General features: G+C 39.0%; 1 protein-coding gene across 19 annotated transcripts in view; it reads left to right on the forward strand.

Annotated features, from left to right (window-relative positions):
• LOC132392660 (PTB domain-containing engulfment adapter protein 1-like) overlaps positions 1 to 16,295 on the forward strand; it is a 403,579-nt gene that overhangs the window by 348,273 nt on the left and 39,011 nt on the right. For 18 of the 19 annotated variants that reach the window (XM_059966854.1, XM_059966855.1, XM_059966835.1 and 15 more), the window contains 2 exons: positions 14,428 to 14,564; positions 15,687 to 15,781. In XM_059966854.1, coding sequence (XP_059822837.1) covers positions 14,428 to 14,564; positions 15,687 to 15,781 — 232 coding nt within the window. The remainder of the gene's footprint in view (positions 1 to 14,427; positions 14,565 to 15,686; positions 15,782 to 16,295) is intronic. The other variant, XM_059966853.1, reaches the window with a different exon arrangement.

Raw genomic sequence — 16,295 nt, forward strand, 5'->3', positions numbered from 1 at the left:
CCCCCAGTGGGCTCAACAACAAGCTGTTCTAAAAAGCCTTCCCTTGGACTTTCTAATCTCTGGAGGTCCAGTACTGGACTGGATTTCCCAATCCACTTTCATGATAAAATCCCCAACAATTATCATGACACTGCCCTTCTGACACGCCTTTTCTATCTCCTGCTCTAATTTGTAATCCATATCCCGGCTGCCGTTTGGAGGCCTGTCTGCAACTGCCATTAGAGTCCTTTTACCCTTGCCATTTCTTAGCTCAACCCATAGAGACTCCTTCCAATCCTATGCCATCTCTTTCTAATGACTTAATATTATTTCTTATACACAGGTCCACACCACACCCTCTGCCTACTAACCTATCTTTCCGATACACCATATATCCTTGGATATTCAGCTCCCAATGGCAGCCATCCTTTAGCCAAGTTTCATAGATGGCCACAATGTCATACTTGTCAATCTGTAGCTGAATTTAAAGATCATCCATTTTATTTCTTATGCTGCGTGCATTCAAGTATAATACTTTCAGTCCAGTATTTGTTGCCTTCTGTTTTAATTGCACCACAACTCTATTGCCCTGTAACTCATCCCGCTGGCTGTGATTATGCCTCATCTCTTGCCTGTCCTTTCTATCATCTCTGTTGCATGCTATCTTTGAATTATTTCTGTTTTCCCCTTTTGCCCTATCACTCTGGTTCCCATTCCCCTGCCAAACCCTCCCGAACAGCTCTATTAAACCTGCCTGCTAGGATTTTGGGCCCCTTTAGGTTCAGGTGTAACCCGACCTTTTTGTACAGGTTGTACCTCCCCGAGAAGAGGCCCCAATGATCCAGGAACCCAAAGCCTTGCCACCTACTCCAGTCTCTCAGCCATGCATTAATATGCTTGATCATGCTAATCTTGCGCTCCTTAGCACATGGCACATGCAGCAATCCTGAGATTACTACCCTAGAAGTCCTGCTTTTCAGCCTCCTACCCAACTCCCTGAATTCTCTCATCAGGACCTCCTCCCTTTTTCTACCTATGTCATTGGTACCGACGTGTACCAAGACTTCTGGCGGTTCACCCTCTCCCTTCAGAATACTCTGCACCTGATCTGAGACATCCTGTACCCTGGCACCTGGGAGGCAACACACCATGCGTGTATCAGGTTGACAGAATCTCCTGTCTCACTATGGAATCCACTATGACTACTGCATTCCTCATCTTCTTCTCTCCTTTCTGCGCCAAGGAAACCAGGCTCAGTGCCAGAGACCCGATCATCATGGTCATCCTCTGTCAGGTCAACCCCCTCAACTGCATCCAAAACAAGATAACGATTACTGAGGGGGATGGCCACAGGGGTGCTCTCCACTATCTGAGCTCTTCCCATCTCTTCCCTGACAGTCATCCACTTATGAGGATTGGAGAATGGCTAATGTTATCCCACTTTTTAAGAAAGGAGGAAGGGAGAAAACAATTGTCCTGTCAGCCTGACATCAGTAGTGGGGAAGATGCTAGAGCCCATTATTAAAGATGAAATAGTGGCATATCTAGATAGCAGTGATAGGATTGGGCCGAGTCAGCATGGATTTACCAAGGGCAAATCATGCTTGACTAATCTATTTGAGTTTTTCGAGGATGTAACCAGGAAGTTAGACCAGGGAGATCCAGTGGATATAGTGTACCTCAATTTTCAGAAGGCATTTGATAAGGTCCAGCATAGGAGATTGGTGGGTAAAATCAGAGCTCGTGGCGTTGGGGGGAAGATATTGACATGGATAGAAAACTGGTTGGCAGATAGAAAGCAAAGGGTAACGGTGAATGGGTGTTTCTCGGAATGGCAGGTGGTGACTAATGGGGTGCCACAGGGCTCGGTATTGGGACCACAGCTGTTTACGATTTACATCAACGATTTAGATGAAGGCATTGAGAATAACATCAGCAAGTTTGCTGATGATACTAAGCTGGGTGGCAGTGTGACGATATTAGGATTTAGGAGAATTCAGGGTGACTTGGATAGGCTGAGTGAGTGGGCAGGTACTTGGCAGATGAAGTTTAATGTGAATAAGTGTGAGGTTATCCACTTTGGGAGTAAGAACAGGAAGGCAGATTATTATCTGAACGGTGTAGAGTTAAGTAAGGGAGAAATACAAAGAGATCTAGGAGTCTTTGTTCATCTGTCACTGAAGGTGAATGAGCAAGTGCAGCAGGCAATGAAGAAGACTAATGGAATGTTGGCCTTTATTACAAAGGGAATTGAGTACAAGAGCAAGGAAATCCTTTTGCATTTGTACAGGGCCCTGGTGAGACCACACCTGGAGTATTGTGTACAGTTTTGGTCTCCAGGGTTAAGGGACAAGGCAGGAACAGGGTATTGATAGTAGATGATCAGCCATGATCTCAGAATGGCGGTGCAGGCTCGAAGGGCCGAATGGTCTACTTCTGCACCTATTGTCTATTGTCTATCTAACTCCTGCACCTCAGGGTGACTAACTCCCTGTAGCTTCTCTCTATCCCCTGTTCACTTTCCCTAATAAGCTGTAGGTCATCAAGCCGTAGCTCCAGATCTTTAACACGGTCTCTCAGAAGCTGCATCTCAGTGTACTTGGCACAGATGGGGCCATCTGGAAGATTCCCAGAATTCACACACCTGACACCCAGTGCAAAGTACTAACCCTACAGACGTGCTCTCTGTTCCTTCAAAAAAAAGAATGCAAGGGTGAAAAATGAAGGCCGCCTACCCACTTACCTCGCTGAAGCCCAAATGAGCCAAAGCCCGACCACTCTGCCTCAGACCACTCCATCAATTACTGCTCCGCTAGGCAGTGTCTCCCTTTTATGCCTGAACCTTCCCAGCTGTCCAACTCCTGATCGGTGCTCTGGTTGTAGCCAAGTTCCCACAAAGCTCTCCCTTTTAAACTTCACTCCCAGACCTGCGTGCTTCCTCCTCTCTTGGAGCTCTCTAATGCACGAATGGTGCGCTGGTTATAGCCGAGTTTTCCCCTTGTAAACTTTGCTCCCAGACCTGTGTGCTGCCTCCTCTTTTGGAGCTCTCCAACTCACGATTGATGCGTTGGTTATCTTGACCTGTTGATTTCCATGAAAAGGTGATGTTTTGCTCCACCTAACAGAATCTGGGGCCTTCTTTATTCTCCTTTGAGTAAGGAGATTAAAACTGCAGATAATTCTGATTCAGACTTCAATGGGTGGTTGTTAGAAATTGTTGAAATCAATGTCCTCATTGTATAGTTATTTAAAATACTTTGAAATAGCATATGTTGTTTAAAAAAAAGAGAGACTGGGTCTCGGCCCAAAATGTTAACTATACATTTTTCCATAGATGCTGCTTGGCCTGATGAGTTTCTGCAGCATTTTGTGTGTGTTGAAATATCTTCCAAGAAGTATTCATTATGCACAAGTAATATTTGTAACAGCATGACCAATAATAGGCACTGAGAATAACATCATATCATTTAATGCTTTAAAGCATAAAAGGGCCTGATATTGTAAAATTAGATGGAGTTTTAGTTTTGAATTATGATTTCACAGCTAGTGTTGACACTTGTGAAAATGAGATATTTTGGACTTTGGTCTTATCTGCATTTTATTAAGACAAATCACTTTGTCTGCTGTTAAATCATTGTTTTTTGAAGCTACTGTTCGTGAGAATTAAACTAACCAGGTGTGTGATGAATTTATGTAAGTCAGGGCATGAAAAGTTTAAGTTCATTAGAATTGCATCAATTGAGGATGTGTGGATAGCTCAGGAAGAATATTGTCGTGGTGGTGTGGATGTTAAATGTGAAAAAGACAAATCAATAAATTAGCACAATGGGAGAATGAAATGAAGAGTTCAACTTGGTTTGTGGAAACTTATGTCATTATACATTCATGAAATGGGAGTACAAACAAGGAATGCCCTCTTATTACTTTAAGTCAATTTCTCAATTTTAGTAACTATTCGTAGTTGCTAGCAGTTGCTAATCAAGAGTAAAAATTCTTCAAGACTTTTCTGTGCTGAGTAGTGGCATGTTGGGCATAACATAAACTTAAGTGATGATCACCTCTTGTACTTGTCATGGTTACTTGAAATGACCTGGAGACACAGACAATTCTTCAAGAAAATTCAACCTTTATTTGCAAACAAAGGCTGAGGCAATCAATGAACTTGTCACCGAAAGCCCACCGAGCTCCGGTGTACAGCATTCTTTATAGTAATTTCTTATCTCAGTTACATTTCGGTTTCATCGCCATACCCGATCAAGTTTTAATTGCTTATCATCTATTCATTAACTAATCAATCGTTCTTGCCTAGCCCGCGGTGCGCTACCATTATGTTTCACCCGTTCACATTGGGACCTTATTCCTGGCCAAGATTATGTTTTCCAGACAACCTCCCTCACATTACATTCCTGCTCGCAGCATCCTGTCCGCCACCGTTATCTCTTACTGAACAAAGGCTGAGTGTAATACATGGGATACATCTCAGCTAATAGTGCTGCAAAACAAACAGGTGTTCTGTAAGTGCCATAATATGTAGCTAAGAGAGTACAAAGTATCTAGTGAAAACAACACATAACAAAATGTGTCTAGTAAAATAATACATATTAATATTCGGTACCTAGAAGTGATTACATAGTATAGTAAATAGCTAATACATAGTGATTATATTTCAGGTATATATAGTGGTTATGTCAGGTATATTTCTCAATATACTCGAAACAGGAGTACGGGCTGTAAACCTGTTTCCAAGATGTGTCATTTTCTTCTCATGCTTTGTTTTTTTTTTAGTTAGTACTGTGTTTCCTCCTCTAGCTCCACAGGTTAATGGAAAGTTTGACAATGTGTCTGGCAAACAAGGAAGAGATGCCCCCGATTGAACCCAGTCTATCCTAAGTTGATTTGGCTTTGGGCAAGAAAGACAATTTCTGAGAAATGCAGTATTAATTATAGGTATAATTTGGATACTTTACAGTAAAATTGTTTAACTGAAGGATCTTGTGATTTTCCCTGTGAGCCACTCCGTACGACCAAATGAATAAATAGGGTTGATGATTCCATTGCAAGCTTCCTTTCAATTATTTGCGGATTCAAATCAGAAGTGCCCTCCAATTGACTTAATGCAGTTCCTTTTGAACTTTTAGAAGGATGTTCATCTAACTGTCCAATAAGAAAGATTTGCTTTGTGCCACAGACTTTTTTTTGCAATTAAATCAATTGGCAAAAGGAAATCAACAATCACATCAAAGTTTTTTTTATCAGAAATGTTAGCCCCATAATACACACCTACACACCCTTGCCATACTGTTGTTTTCTAAGCGTTTGAGCGGCGAATTGCATTCAGGCATTTGAAATAGCATGGCAGTCTTTGCAAAGGATCTGTGATGTGCAAGGAGATAAAACAATGAATTTGCTGGATCCTCAACAGTACAAGTAGAACCTGTTTGGGTCATTCAGTGATTCAGTTTGTGATGCAGCTGCCTGCTGCTGATGAGGTTTGATCCTAGCTGAATTGAGATTACTTGATTACTGTCATATGTTGTTAGTGAGGTAACTTGTAACAATGTTGTTGGTGGAGTTTGCTTATTCTCCTTTTGACATGCGGGCTTCCCATGGACACTGCAGTTTTTTTTCCCCGTACAGCAAAGGTGTGCTTTGGGGTTAACTCGCTACTGTTAGTAGGTGAGTTGATTGTTCTGTGAGAGGGAATAAAGTATAGAGCAATAAGTGGAGGAATGGGTCTGACAGGTGTGTCCTGAGAGCCGGCATTGGCAAAGTGGTCATCTTCTGTGTCCTAGGGAAATACGTTGTAATAAAATGAACCTAAGCAAGGGAATATAAATCAGATTTAAATCTTATATAAAAGCAAAATAAAGAACAGGAAAATAAATAGGAGCTGCAGAAAAGACTGATTTTTAAATAAAAACTTAAATAACATTTTGTAAGAATTAAGGTTCTTGCAAAATTTTCAGCACTGCATAGACTACCTAGCAGTAGTTATTACTTAGTTATGTAGAGATAAATTTGTCATCATGACAACTTCACATCTGTTTTTGTTTTGAAGTGTGACATCTAATCCACTGCTTGGAAGTTTCTTTTCTCGCCGGAATGGAAAAACTATGTGCCTTCAGCGACTCCTGTGAGCTACTAATGTCTTCGACAGCCACTACCACTTCTGCTGCCTAGCTTGTTGTCCTTTTCTCTCATTTTGTCCCTTTTGATGTTCTTGGTGTGCACCCACCTTCCTTTTGTTTTCTCAACTCTGTGGAGTATTTCACCTTTCCAATACTAACATTGGAACTTAACATGCAAGTTTCGCATGGAAAATCAGGCAAAAGATTGAACAAAATTACTGTGGTAAACAAAGAAAAAATCAAAAGTTATTTAACATAATTTGTTTCATAATTTTTTGGCACAAAAGCATGAATAAGCATTCAAGCTTCTTGGGTTAGTTCTAAACTGTTTTGCCAGGAAATCATCTTGAAAATTATTCTGATGCTACATTTAGGAATTGCTCTGAAGCCACTCTCAGTCAGGCCAAAGTCCATAAAGAGGTCAGAATGATTAACTGCAGGTGGGAAAAGAATTAAGGATGAAAGGCTTACTCTATATTCATACATCATTAATCAGGTTTCTGTTTCAGAATCAAAATCAGAATTAATATCACTGGCATATGTCATGAAATTTGTTAAACTTTATGTCAGCAATGCAATGAAGTACATGGAGGTATTGTTCATGGGTTCAATGTCCATTTAGGAATCGGATGGCAGAGGGGAAGAAGCTGTTCCTGAATTTCTGAGTGTGTGCCTTCAGTCTTCCGTATCTCTTTCCCAATGGCAACAGTGTGAAGTGTCCTGGGTGGTGGGGATCTTTAATGTTGGCCACCACTTTCCTAAGCCCCTGCTCCTTGAAATGGATCCTGGTGCAACCAGGTTGATGCCACAGCCAAGGAAAGCACACCAAAGTCTCTACTTCCTCAGCAGGTTAAAGACATGTCTCCTTTGACTCTGACCAACTTTTATTGATGCATCATGGAAGGCATTTTATCTGGCTTGGCATGGCAACAGATCTGCATGTGACTGCAAGGAACTTTAAAGACTTTGAACACATCTCAGCCCATCACAGGAACCAGCCTCCGCTCGGTGGACTCTGTCTGTATTTCTCACTGCTTGAGTGAAACAGCCAGCAGAATCAAACACCCCGTGTACCCCAGATAATATCTCTTTTCTCCTCTCCCATCAGGCAGGATATTCAAAAGCATGTACCACCAGGCTGTAAGGTGTTTCGCTGGATGGTGGAGGGGAACTGGTTGGGTCTGGTGTCCCGAAAGTAACGGGGGGTTTTGAGGCCTTCCTAGCGGCTGGGGGGGTGTGGAAAATGGAGGAGTATGGGGACTGGACAATCCATAGTGAAACTAAAATGATCTGGGCCAGGAAACCAGATTATCCTTACCTATCACTCTACCAGCCTCCACATCCAGCACATTATTCTCCGCAACTTCCGTCTTCACCAGTGGGATCCCACCACCAAGCACATCTTTCCATTCCCCCCACAACTTTTTCCCTTCTGCAAGGATTGCTCCCTACACAACTCAATTGGCCATTCGTCCTTCCCCACTGACCTCCCTCCTGGCTCATATCCCTGCAAGTAGAACAAGTGCTACACCTGTCCCTACACTTCCTCCTTCATTAATTCAGGGCCTCAAACAGTCCTTCCAGGTGAGGCGACATTTCACCTGTGAGTCTGTTGAGGTTGTTCGCTGTATCTAGTGCTCCCGGTGTGGCCGCCTTTACATCGGTGAGACCTGACGCAGATTAGGAGACCACTTCGCCAAACACCTACAGAAAAAGCGGAGTCTCCCAGTGAACGCCTATTTCCATTTCTGATTTCCACTCCAACTTGTCAATCCACGGCCTCCTCTACTGTCATGATGAGGCCACACTCAGGTTGGAGGAACAACATTTTTTATTCCATTTGGATCACTTCCAACCTGATGACATTAACATCGATTTCTTGAACTTCTGGTAATGCCCCCTCCCCACCATTCCCCATTCCCATTTCCCTGTCTCACCTTATCTCCTAACCTGCCCATCACCTCCCAGTGGTGCTCCTCCCTTTCCCTTTGTTGCATGGCCTTCTGTCCTCACCTGTCAGATTCCTCCTTCTCCAGCCCTGTATCTCATTTACCAATCAACTTCCCAGCTCTGTACTTCACTCCTGCCTCCCCCCTCCCGGTTTCACCTCTCACCTTGTGATTCTTCCTCCCCCTTTGCCTCACTTTCTTACTGTGATGCCTCATCTTCTTTTCCCTGTCCTTATGAAGGGTCTCAGCACAAAATGTCGACTATTCTTTTCTACAGATACTGCCAGCCCTGTTATTATGTTTATGTATTTTATGTTAATTTATTTTCATAATCTATCTTCCCTTATTTGTTGCCTTTTAAGTTTTTTTTCCCACTTCCAGTGTGGAATAGGCCCTTATGGCCCTCAAGTTGTGCTGCCCAACAACCCCCAATTTAACACTAACCTAATCACGAGACAATTTACAATGACCAATTAATGGTGCATCTTTGGACTGTGGAAGGAACTGGACCACCCAGACAAAACTCACCCATTCCATGGGGAGGACATATAGACATATATACAGAGGACGTCGGGATTGAACTCTCAGCCTTGGTGCCCTGAGCTGTATTAGCGTCACACTAACTGCTACGCTACCATGGTTTCCATCTATTTCATGTGCATATGCTTTTAGCTTGATGCTTTCATTTATTTTCTCAGTTATCCAAAGCTGCACCCCCTCCCTCACTATTCTTGCTTTTAACTAGAATGTACATTTGTTGAGTACAATGAGAAATCTTGTTGAAAGTCTTCCACAGTTTTGTTAACTTTTACCTATCTCATTGCACAGAACCAAATTGTAGGTTCATTCTATGAAGGCCAGCTCAAGCCTGTCTCAGGCAACTTGATTCACCCAATCTATGTGCAAGTTAATGCCCTCAAATCAACTGCCATTGTATTTTTACATGCATCAGATATTTCCTAGTTTATTGCCTGTGTTACTGTAATGGTATTATTTGATAGTCTATAGACAAGTCCAACCAATGATTTTTCCGCCTTAATTTCTAATCTCTACATTCTGCACTTTAGATCTTAAATCAACTCTCACTATCACCCCGATCTCACCCTTAATTAAGAGCACTACTCCACTTCCCTTATCTTCCTGCCTATCCCTTCTGTATTACTTGATATCCTTGGATATTTAATATCCAATCATCTCCACCCTTCAGTCACTGTCTTGTAATGCCGATAGTCAAATTCATACCAAGTTTTGTACAGCAAATATGTGATCTACTTGAAGTATTGTAGAGGTGAGTGAAAGATGTAATTAACTTCTGTTAATTCCCCACTTGCTGGATTCTGCTGATCCTCCTTCCACTGTCTTCAGTGGATTTACTGCTGCTTTAAGAGTTCTCGCAAAAGTTCACAGACTGTTTTCCAAATGGTCTCACTGACCCAGTCAAGTTTTCAATTATCAGGTGATTATACTAACAAACCATTGTAGCAATTAGTGGCACCATTTCTATATTGCTCTGTTCCAAGAAAAATTTAAAGGGCGGTTTGAGAACATGAGTTGAGAGTTAGGGGGCAAAAGTTTAGGCATAACACGAGGGAGAATTTCTTCACTAAGGGAGTGGTAGCTGTGTGGAATGAGCTTCCAGTAGAAGTGGTAGAGGCAGGTTCGATATTGTCATTTAAAGTAAAATTGGATAGGTATATGGACAGGAAAGGAATGGAGGGTTATGGGCTGAGTAGAGGTTGGTGGGACTAGGTGAGATTAAGTGTTCGACATGGACTAGAAGGGCCGAGATGGCCTGTTTCTGTGCTGTAATTGTTACATGTTTATATGGGTATATCATTTAAGACACTGCTTGAAACTGCTGACTGTCCGTTGCTTGCAACTATAAAGCATAATATATCATTTTACTACATTACAGTCTTGTATGGTTGATTTATTAGTACAGTTACTAATAATAAATCTAAGTGTATATACAATGCGATTCTTTCTAAAGATTATGTTAAGAAGGAGCAAACCCTTGAATTTACTAGATCTTAATTTTTCCATCTGAAATGGGATAGCCCGTAAATCCACTATTGTTTAAATCCATTATTTGCATAATCTGCATTAAAGAATGAATGCAAATTTATGGATCAAGGGTACATATTGCAGACATATTAGATATTTCTCATTGAAGCAGTTAAAATTTATACACTGAGTTACATTAATGCATGTTTAATTGGAGCAGAAAACTAATAGAGAATGAAAAATTTACAACAAGAAAGTAAGTTTTACTATCTTATAATAAACCTTTTCCTCTTTTTCTGCCATTTTCTTAGCTGTTGCACATCAGTTCCAGAACGCAGCTGCAGTTGTGTCAAAGCCCATCAGCCTTGTTCTGGTCCCATAGCATGGAAAAAATGTTATTTCCTGAAATAGTCTCTTTTACACTTAGTCCAACAAGCCCCTCTGGCTCCAGCTTAACAGAGGGTCTGTTAACACCACCTTCACCCAAAAGCAGCTCACAACAAGCAGCCAATGGACTGAGTATTCTTCAACCTCATGTAACTTTAACAAGCATGTTTTCTGCCAGTCAAAATAAATAATGTATTAAAATGGCTTTGCATGCCCTATGAAATGTATTATGGCATGGAAAACTATGCAGAGCTTTTAACATATTGGTTTATTTTATGGTTTCTAACTATTTAATTATTTTGATTTGAGCCTTTGAGTGTACTGTGGCTTTGTTTTGACATTGCATTGTAAGTGCATGTACTTACAATACACTGAATAATTTAGACATTTGGTGTAGGAAAATTCATTGCTGTTCCTGTTCACCCATCAATGAACAGAGGTTAAACCTGATGACAGAAAGCATTTTGTATGTCTGATCTGAAAATACAATGCTAGATTGCAATCTTCCATTTATTGCTGCCTGTAACTAGATGATTTAAACTTTTTTTTTTGATAAACCAATTACAAAACCGGTATTATAATGAAGTGATCGCAAAATTATATTTTATGAGCAACATTCAAATTTTTTGAAGAATGATGGTGTATCATTTAGAGTAGTGCCTTTATTTTCTCATTCAATTGCATGACAAACGTATTCAAACATGCTGTACATTTTGTGGTCAAACTCCCACACAGTGGACTGAGTGCAAGACGCAAAGCTCCAAACAGCTGGCATCAGTTTTAAATCTCAGTGAAATAAGCTTCATTTTGTCATAAAACACCCATGAAAATTGACACATATCCCAATGGGACAGTGTCCACAGACTGTACTTGACATCTTGATCTATAGCATAGGTTCCCAGAAGCTGTTGGAAAATATCGGGAATCCTGTACTGCTTTAACATTATTTAGCAAACAGAATGTCACAAACTTGACGGGTAAGCTCTGCTGGTAAGTTTGCAGCTGTGAGGTATTCCACAGGGTAATTTGCCTTCTGCACTAAGTTAGGCCAGTGTAGACAGTGAGAGTCCAAAAAGTAGCTTGGGATAAAAGTGAGTATGTTTCCTTTCATCATATTTTCATGAACATTTAAAAAATATTAATAGTATTTGTAAGAAAGTATTGAAATACCTCAGTTCTTTAGTTTGAAATTTATGTTTTTGAAAGTTTATGTCAGTGAACTTAGAGTTATCGTTAACTTGCAAAGGCCAGAGCTAAGTCTTGTGGTGATAAGATTTCTTTAAGTTATTTAATTTATAGAGCTTATTTTGACCCACTGATATAAATGCATTATGCATAAAAAAAGCGAGGTCTTGTCCTTTGCAGTAGGAAAGCACTAAGCAGGGAATCTGCAAAGGTATATTAGTGGATATCTATATTAGTACTGAGTTCAGATGAAAGACAATTGGCTTCAAGTTTTGGGTCTTTTATCTTTCACTATAAATAACCCAACAAGGACCATCAATTTATGCAAGTGTTCACAGATGTGTTCACAATGCAAGATTTAGGTAAACAAATGCATCAACATGTTTTATTTTTCTTAATTACTGTTCATAAGCTTTTATTTTAGTTTATTGTTGTTCTAAACTTCAGTTACGCATTTCATGAAATAATGTGAGACAAGATGCTGTATCCTTTAGATTATTTTACCTATCATGAAGAACTTGCATTTGCAATGTGTTTCCAGTTAGTGAAATAATTTTATTTTGAAGACATACCTATATGTAGCTTAGTTAGACATTCATTTTGTGCAGAGCTCAAGTCAAAACGTCTTAAGCATGCTTTCTTGGGAATATCAGGTCATAATTTTCTGCCACAAGTCATTTAATGAAAATGATTAAATAGATCTATCTACATGCTTATAAAATTGTGGACTTTTTAAACATGAGAGTAAGTATTGAATGACTGCGAAACAGGATATGTGGGACTAAGAGGACAGGTAGGGCAATTTTCTTTCTTTTTCAATCTTTTTATTGAATTTTTGAAAGACAAATACATAATGGTCATAATAGTACAAAAGGAATGGATTTACATTGTTGGCATTAACATGTGAGTAAAAACTATAGATAACACCAATGTAATTGACCTCCCAAACCCTTGATATAAACAAGATACAAAAACAATAAAAAGATGGGAAAAAACCCTAAATTGAAAAACCAAACACAAAATAAACTAAACTAAACAAAATGAAAGCTAAACAAAGCTGGGCTATTCTATTATATCAAATAAAATCATTAGTGTTGTCAACTCTGCTTGTCTACTCAAATTAATGAATGATATAAAGGAATCGGAAAAGGTCAAGTTACATTCTATGAAAGTATTGAATAAAAGGCCTCCAAGTTTCTTCAAATATATCTGAGGGATCAAAGGTACCACTTCTAATTTTTTCTAAATTTAAACAGGATATGGTTTGGGAAAACCATTGAGATGTAGTTGGAGGATTCATCTCTTTCTAATTCAATGAAATAGATCTTCTAGCCATTAAAGTAGCAAATGCAATCATCCGCTGAGCTGCAGAGGGCAGATCAATCATTGGTAAGCCAAAAATTGCAGTAACAGGGTGAGGTTGTAAATCAATGTGCAAAACTGTAGAGAATGTATTAAAAATATCTTTCCAAAATTTTTCCAAAAGAGGACAAGACCGAAACATATGAGTCAGAGAGGCTACCTCAGAATGCCACCTATCACAAATCAGATTTATATGAGAGTAAAAACGAGCTAATTTATCTTTAGACATATGAGCCCTATGTACCACTTTAAATTGAATCAACGTATGTTTAGCACAAATAGAAGAAAAATTTTCTCCCATTTCTCTATAGGTAAAGAAAGTTGAAGTTCCTTCTCCCATTCATTTTTGATTTTATCAGATATATCTACCTGTATATTCATAATCATATCATAAATGATTGCTATTAAACCCTTTTGATAAGGAAGGGCATTTTAATAAGTAAACTGTATTAATGTTGTGAACTATTTGATACCTGAATCACAATAGCAAGCAGAGAGGTGAAGAGTAAATAATTTGGAGATAAATCTTTGATTAGTTTTTAAAAGAAAACTTTGTATATTTTTAATTTTATGTTCAAGTACATATTTGGCATTCAAACACACCTTACAAGAGTTGGAATACAGTAGCCATGCAGACAACACCCTCTTAAAGCTTGAGTGTGGTCTACTTTGCAGTTTCTCAAAAAGGAAAACTTGTTCCAGAGGTGTATAAAATCAAAATTATTTCATTAAATATAACTTCTCTGAAATTATAGTAATTTTCAAACCATACTGACTGCAGTCGACATATTGCAAAGGTTTACTTTTCCCCAAGTTTACCCAGCTTTTCTCATGTTAAGAATTATTTTTGGGAAACCATTAAGGTTTTCAATATTATTTATGAACAGTTGCTTGTGAATGATTCCCACCTTTAATTTTTTTAAGATTTTTCCTTGGATCCATGTTGTCATTCACGTAGCTCACAGTAGCTGATTAGGTCTTTGGTATTTTCTGCAATTCCCTTTCTTTTGGTACCCTTATTTAACCACAATCTTACCGATTCACTACTTCAGGGAACAAAGAGTAAGGAGTTCATTTTACATTAGAAAAAATAAGTGTAAATTGGATTCATGATCACAATTATGAGCTCTTTTAAATCTCTTCAGAAAATTCCTGAAGGAAAGATTGAAAATAATCTTGTGGAAATTCCTCTATCTTTTAGCTTCTGAATCCACACATCAGTGCATTTTACTTCATTCTGTGCATATTTATTTTATCCTTCCAGAAGATATTTTGAGTTTCTATTGGAGTGTTGTCATAGTGCTGCCAGCAAAAGCTTACTGCATGCTTCATTTGAAAGTTAAAATATTGAACATTATTTGTATTTTTATATGATAAAATCATTTATAGTGCTCATAATTGTACTCCTAATTTCTGGCTTATTTTGTACTTTAAAAGGTCATGGTTCCTCAATCTCCAAGTACAGACTTATTTGATATGGTTCCATTTTCACCGGCATCGCCTCTTTTACCAATGCCATCCAGTAATGGTACTGAACCCCCTCCTTTACCAGTTCGATCTTCTGAGACCAGTAAGTTGTAAAAATACTACTTCACGACTTTCTGATATTTGTTATTTTTAATTATTTTAAATACTACATTACTTTTACTGTCAGTATGTGCGTTTTCAATGCTGAACATGTCTCCTGCCAAATATATTTTCGCTTGTGATTTGAAACATACACCCCATGACCATTTATTAGGTACACATCTGCACCTGCTTGTTATGCAAATATCTAATCAGCCAATCATTTTGCAGCAACCCGTTGCATTAAGACATGCAGACATGGTCAAGAGGTTCAGTTCTTGGTCATACCAAACATCAAGTTGAGGAAGAGATGTGATCAAAGTGATTTTGATTATGGAATGATTGTTGGTGCAATATGGGGTGATTTGAGTACCCCAGAAACTGCTGATCTCCTGGGATTTTCACACACAGCAGTCTCTAGAGTTTACAGAGCATGGTACGGGAAGAAAAAACATACAGTGAGCGGCAGATTGGGGGCTGAAAACACCTTGTTAATGGGAGGGGTTAGAGGAGAATGGCCAGATTGGATCAGGCCGATAGGAAAGCAACAATAACTCAACCAACCATGTGTTACAATAGTGGTGTGCAGAAGAGCATCTCTGAATGCTCACCAGGTTAAACCTTGAAGTGGAAAAGCTACAGCGGCAGAAGACCATACGGTTCCACTCTTGCACCTAATAAAGTGGTCACTGAGTGCAAATAGTTTAGATTTTCATGTATTCATTAAGTTTCTTTCCGTTTTACTGAAGTTGAATGTTTTAACAATATTATTTTTCTTTGCTTGGCTAAAGTACATTTAAATAGTTATTTATTTGTGCAGCTTGCACGGAAATAGATTTCATTCAGAAGTTAATAGGTTCTTGATTAGTAAGGGCATCAAAGATTATGGACAGAAGGCAGGGGAATGGGGTTGAGAGGGATCATCAGCCATGATTGAATGGAAAAGCACACTCGATGAGCCAAAATGGCATAATTCTGCTCCTGTGTCTTATGGTGTAATATTGGCAGATAATCTCAAAATAATTACAGCTTCAAGGTTGGCAGTTATTTAAGTAATTGTTACTTTTATGGTCATTGCAATTTGGGATTTTGCAAACACTAAAACATTCTTCATTACCCTTTGCAGAAAGAGATATTTTTGGTGCTGAACCATTTGATCCTTTCATATCAGCCGGGGGGGACTTTCCACCAGACATTCAGTCCAAACTGGATGAAATGCAGGTGAATAATTTGCAGCTTTTTCTTAGTCATATTCTTAATGATATTGCAAGCTGAAATTCAATTTGGAGGCAAAACTTTTAAGTAAACTGTTCACTGTACTGTGTTAAAATGTGAGGTGAAACTCATTAAAAAATCATAAGTACTTGAAAAGTTTTCGGAAATCAACTAGTTAGATATTTTTTATTTAACAAGGAATCACCACAGTACAATGTACAGCACACTTGGAAAAAGTGCAGGCTGGATATTAAAAACAAAATGAAACTGCTATGTCAAAGTGTAAAATATGAAGGGTGGGGGGAGAAAGGAGGAGTGAAATTATGTTCTGAATTTCTAGCAAGTGTGTCTGATCGCAAATTGTAGAACATATTTTGGGGTGCAGAACCTTATTTTAAAGTTTTGGGATGCAGTTAAACCTGACCTTACGAAAGGTTCAGAGAACTAGGTACTGTTAGAGATCTAGAAGATTATAAGGCTAATAGGAAGGAGCTTAAGAAGGAAATTAGGAGAAACAGAA

This window comes from Hypanus sabinus, chromosome 4 (assembly GCF_030144855.1).
Source record: "Hypanus sabinus isolate sHypSab1 chromosome 4, sHypSab1.hap1, whole genome shotgun sequence".
NCBI lineage: Eukaryota > Metazoa > Chordata > Chondrichthyes > Myliobatiformes > Dasyatidae > Hypanus > Hypanus sabinus.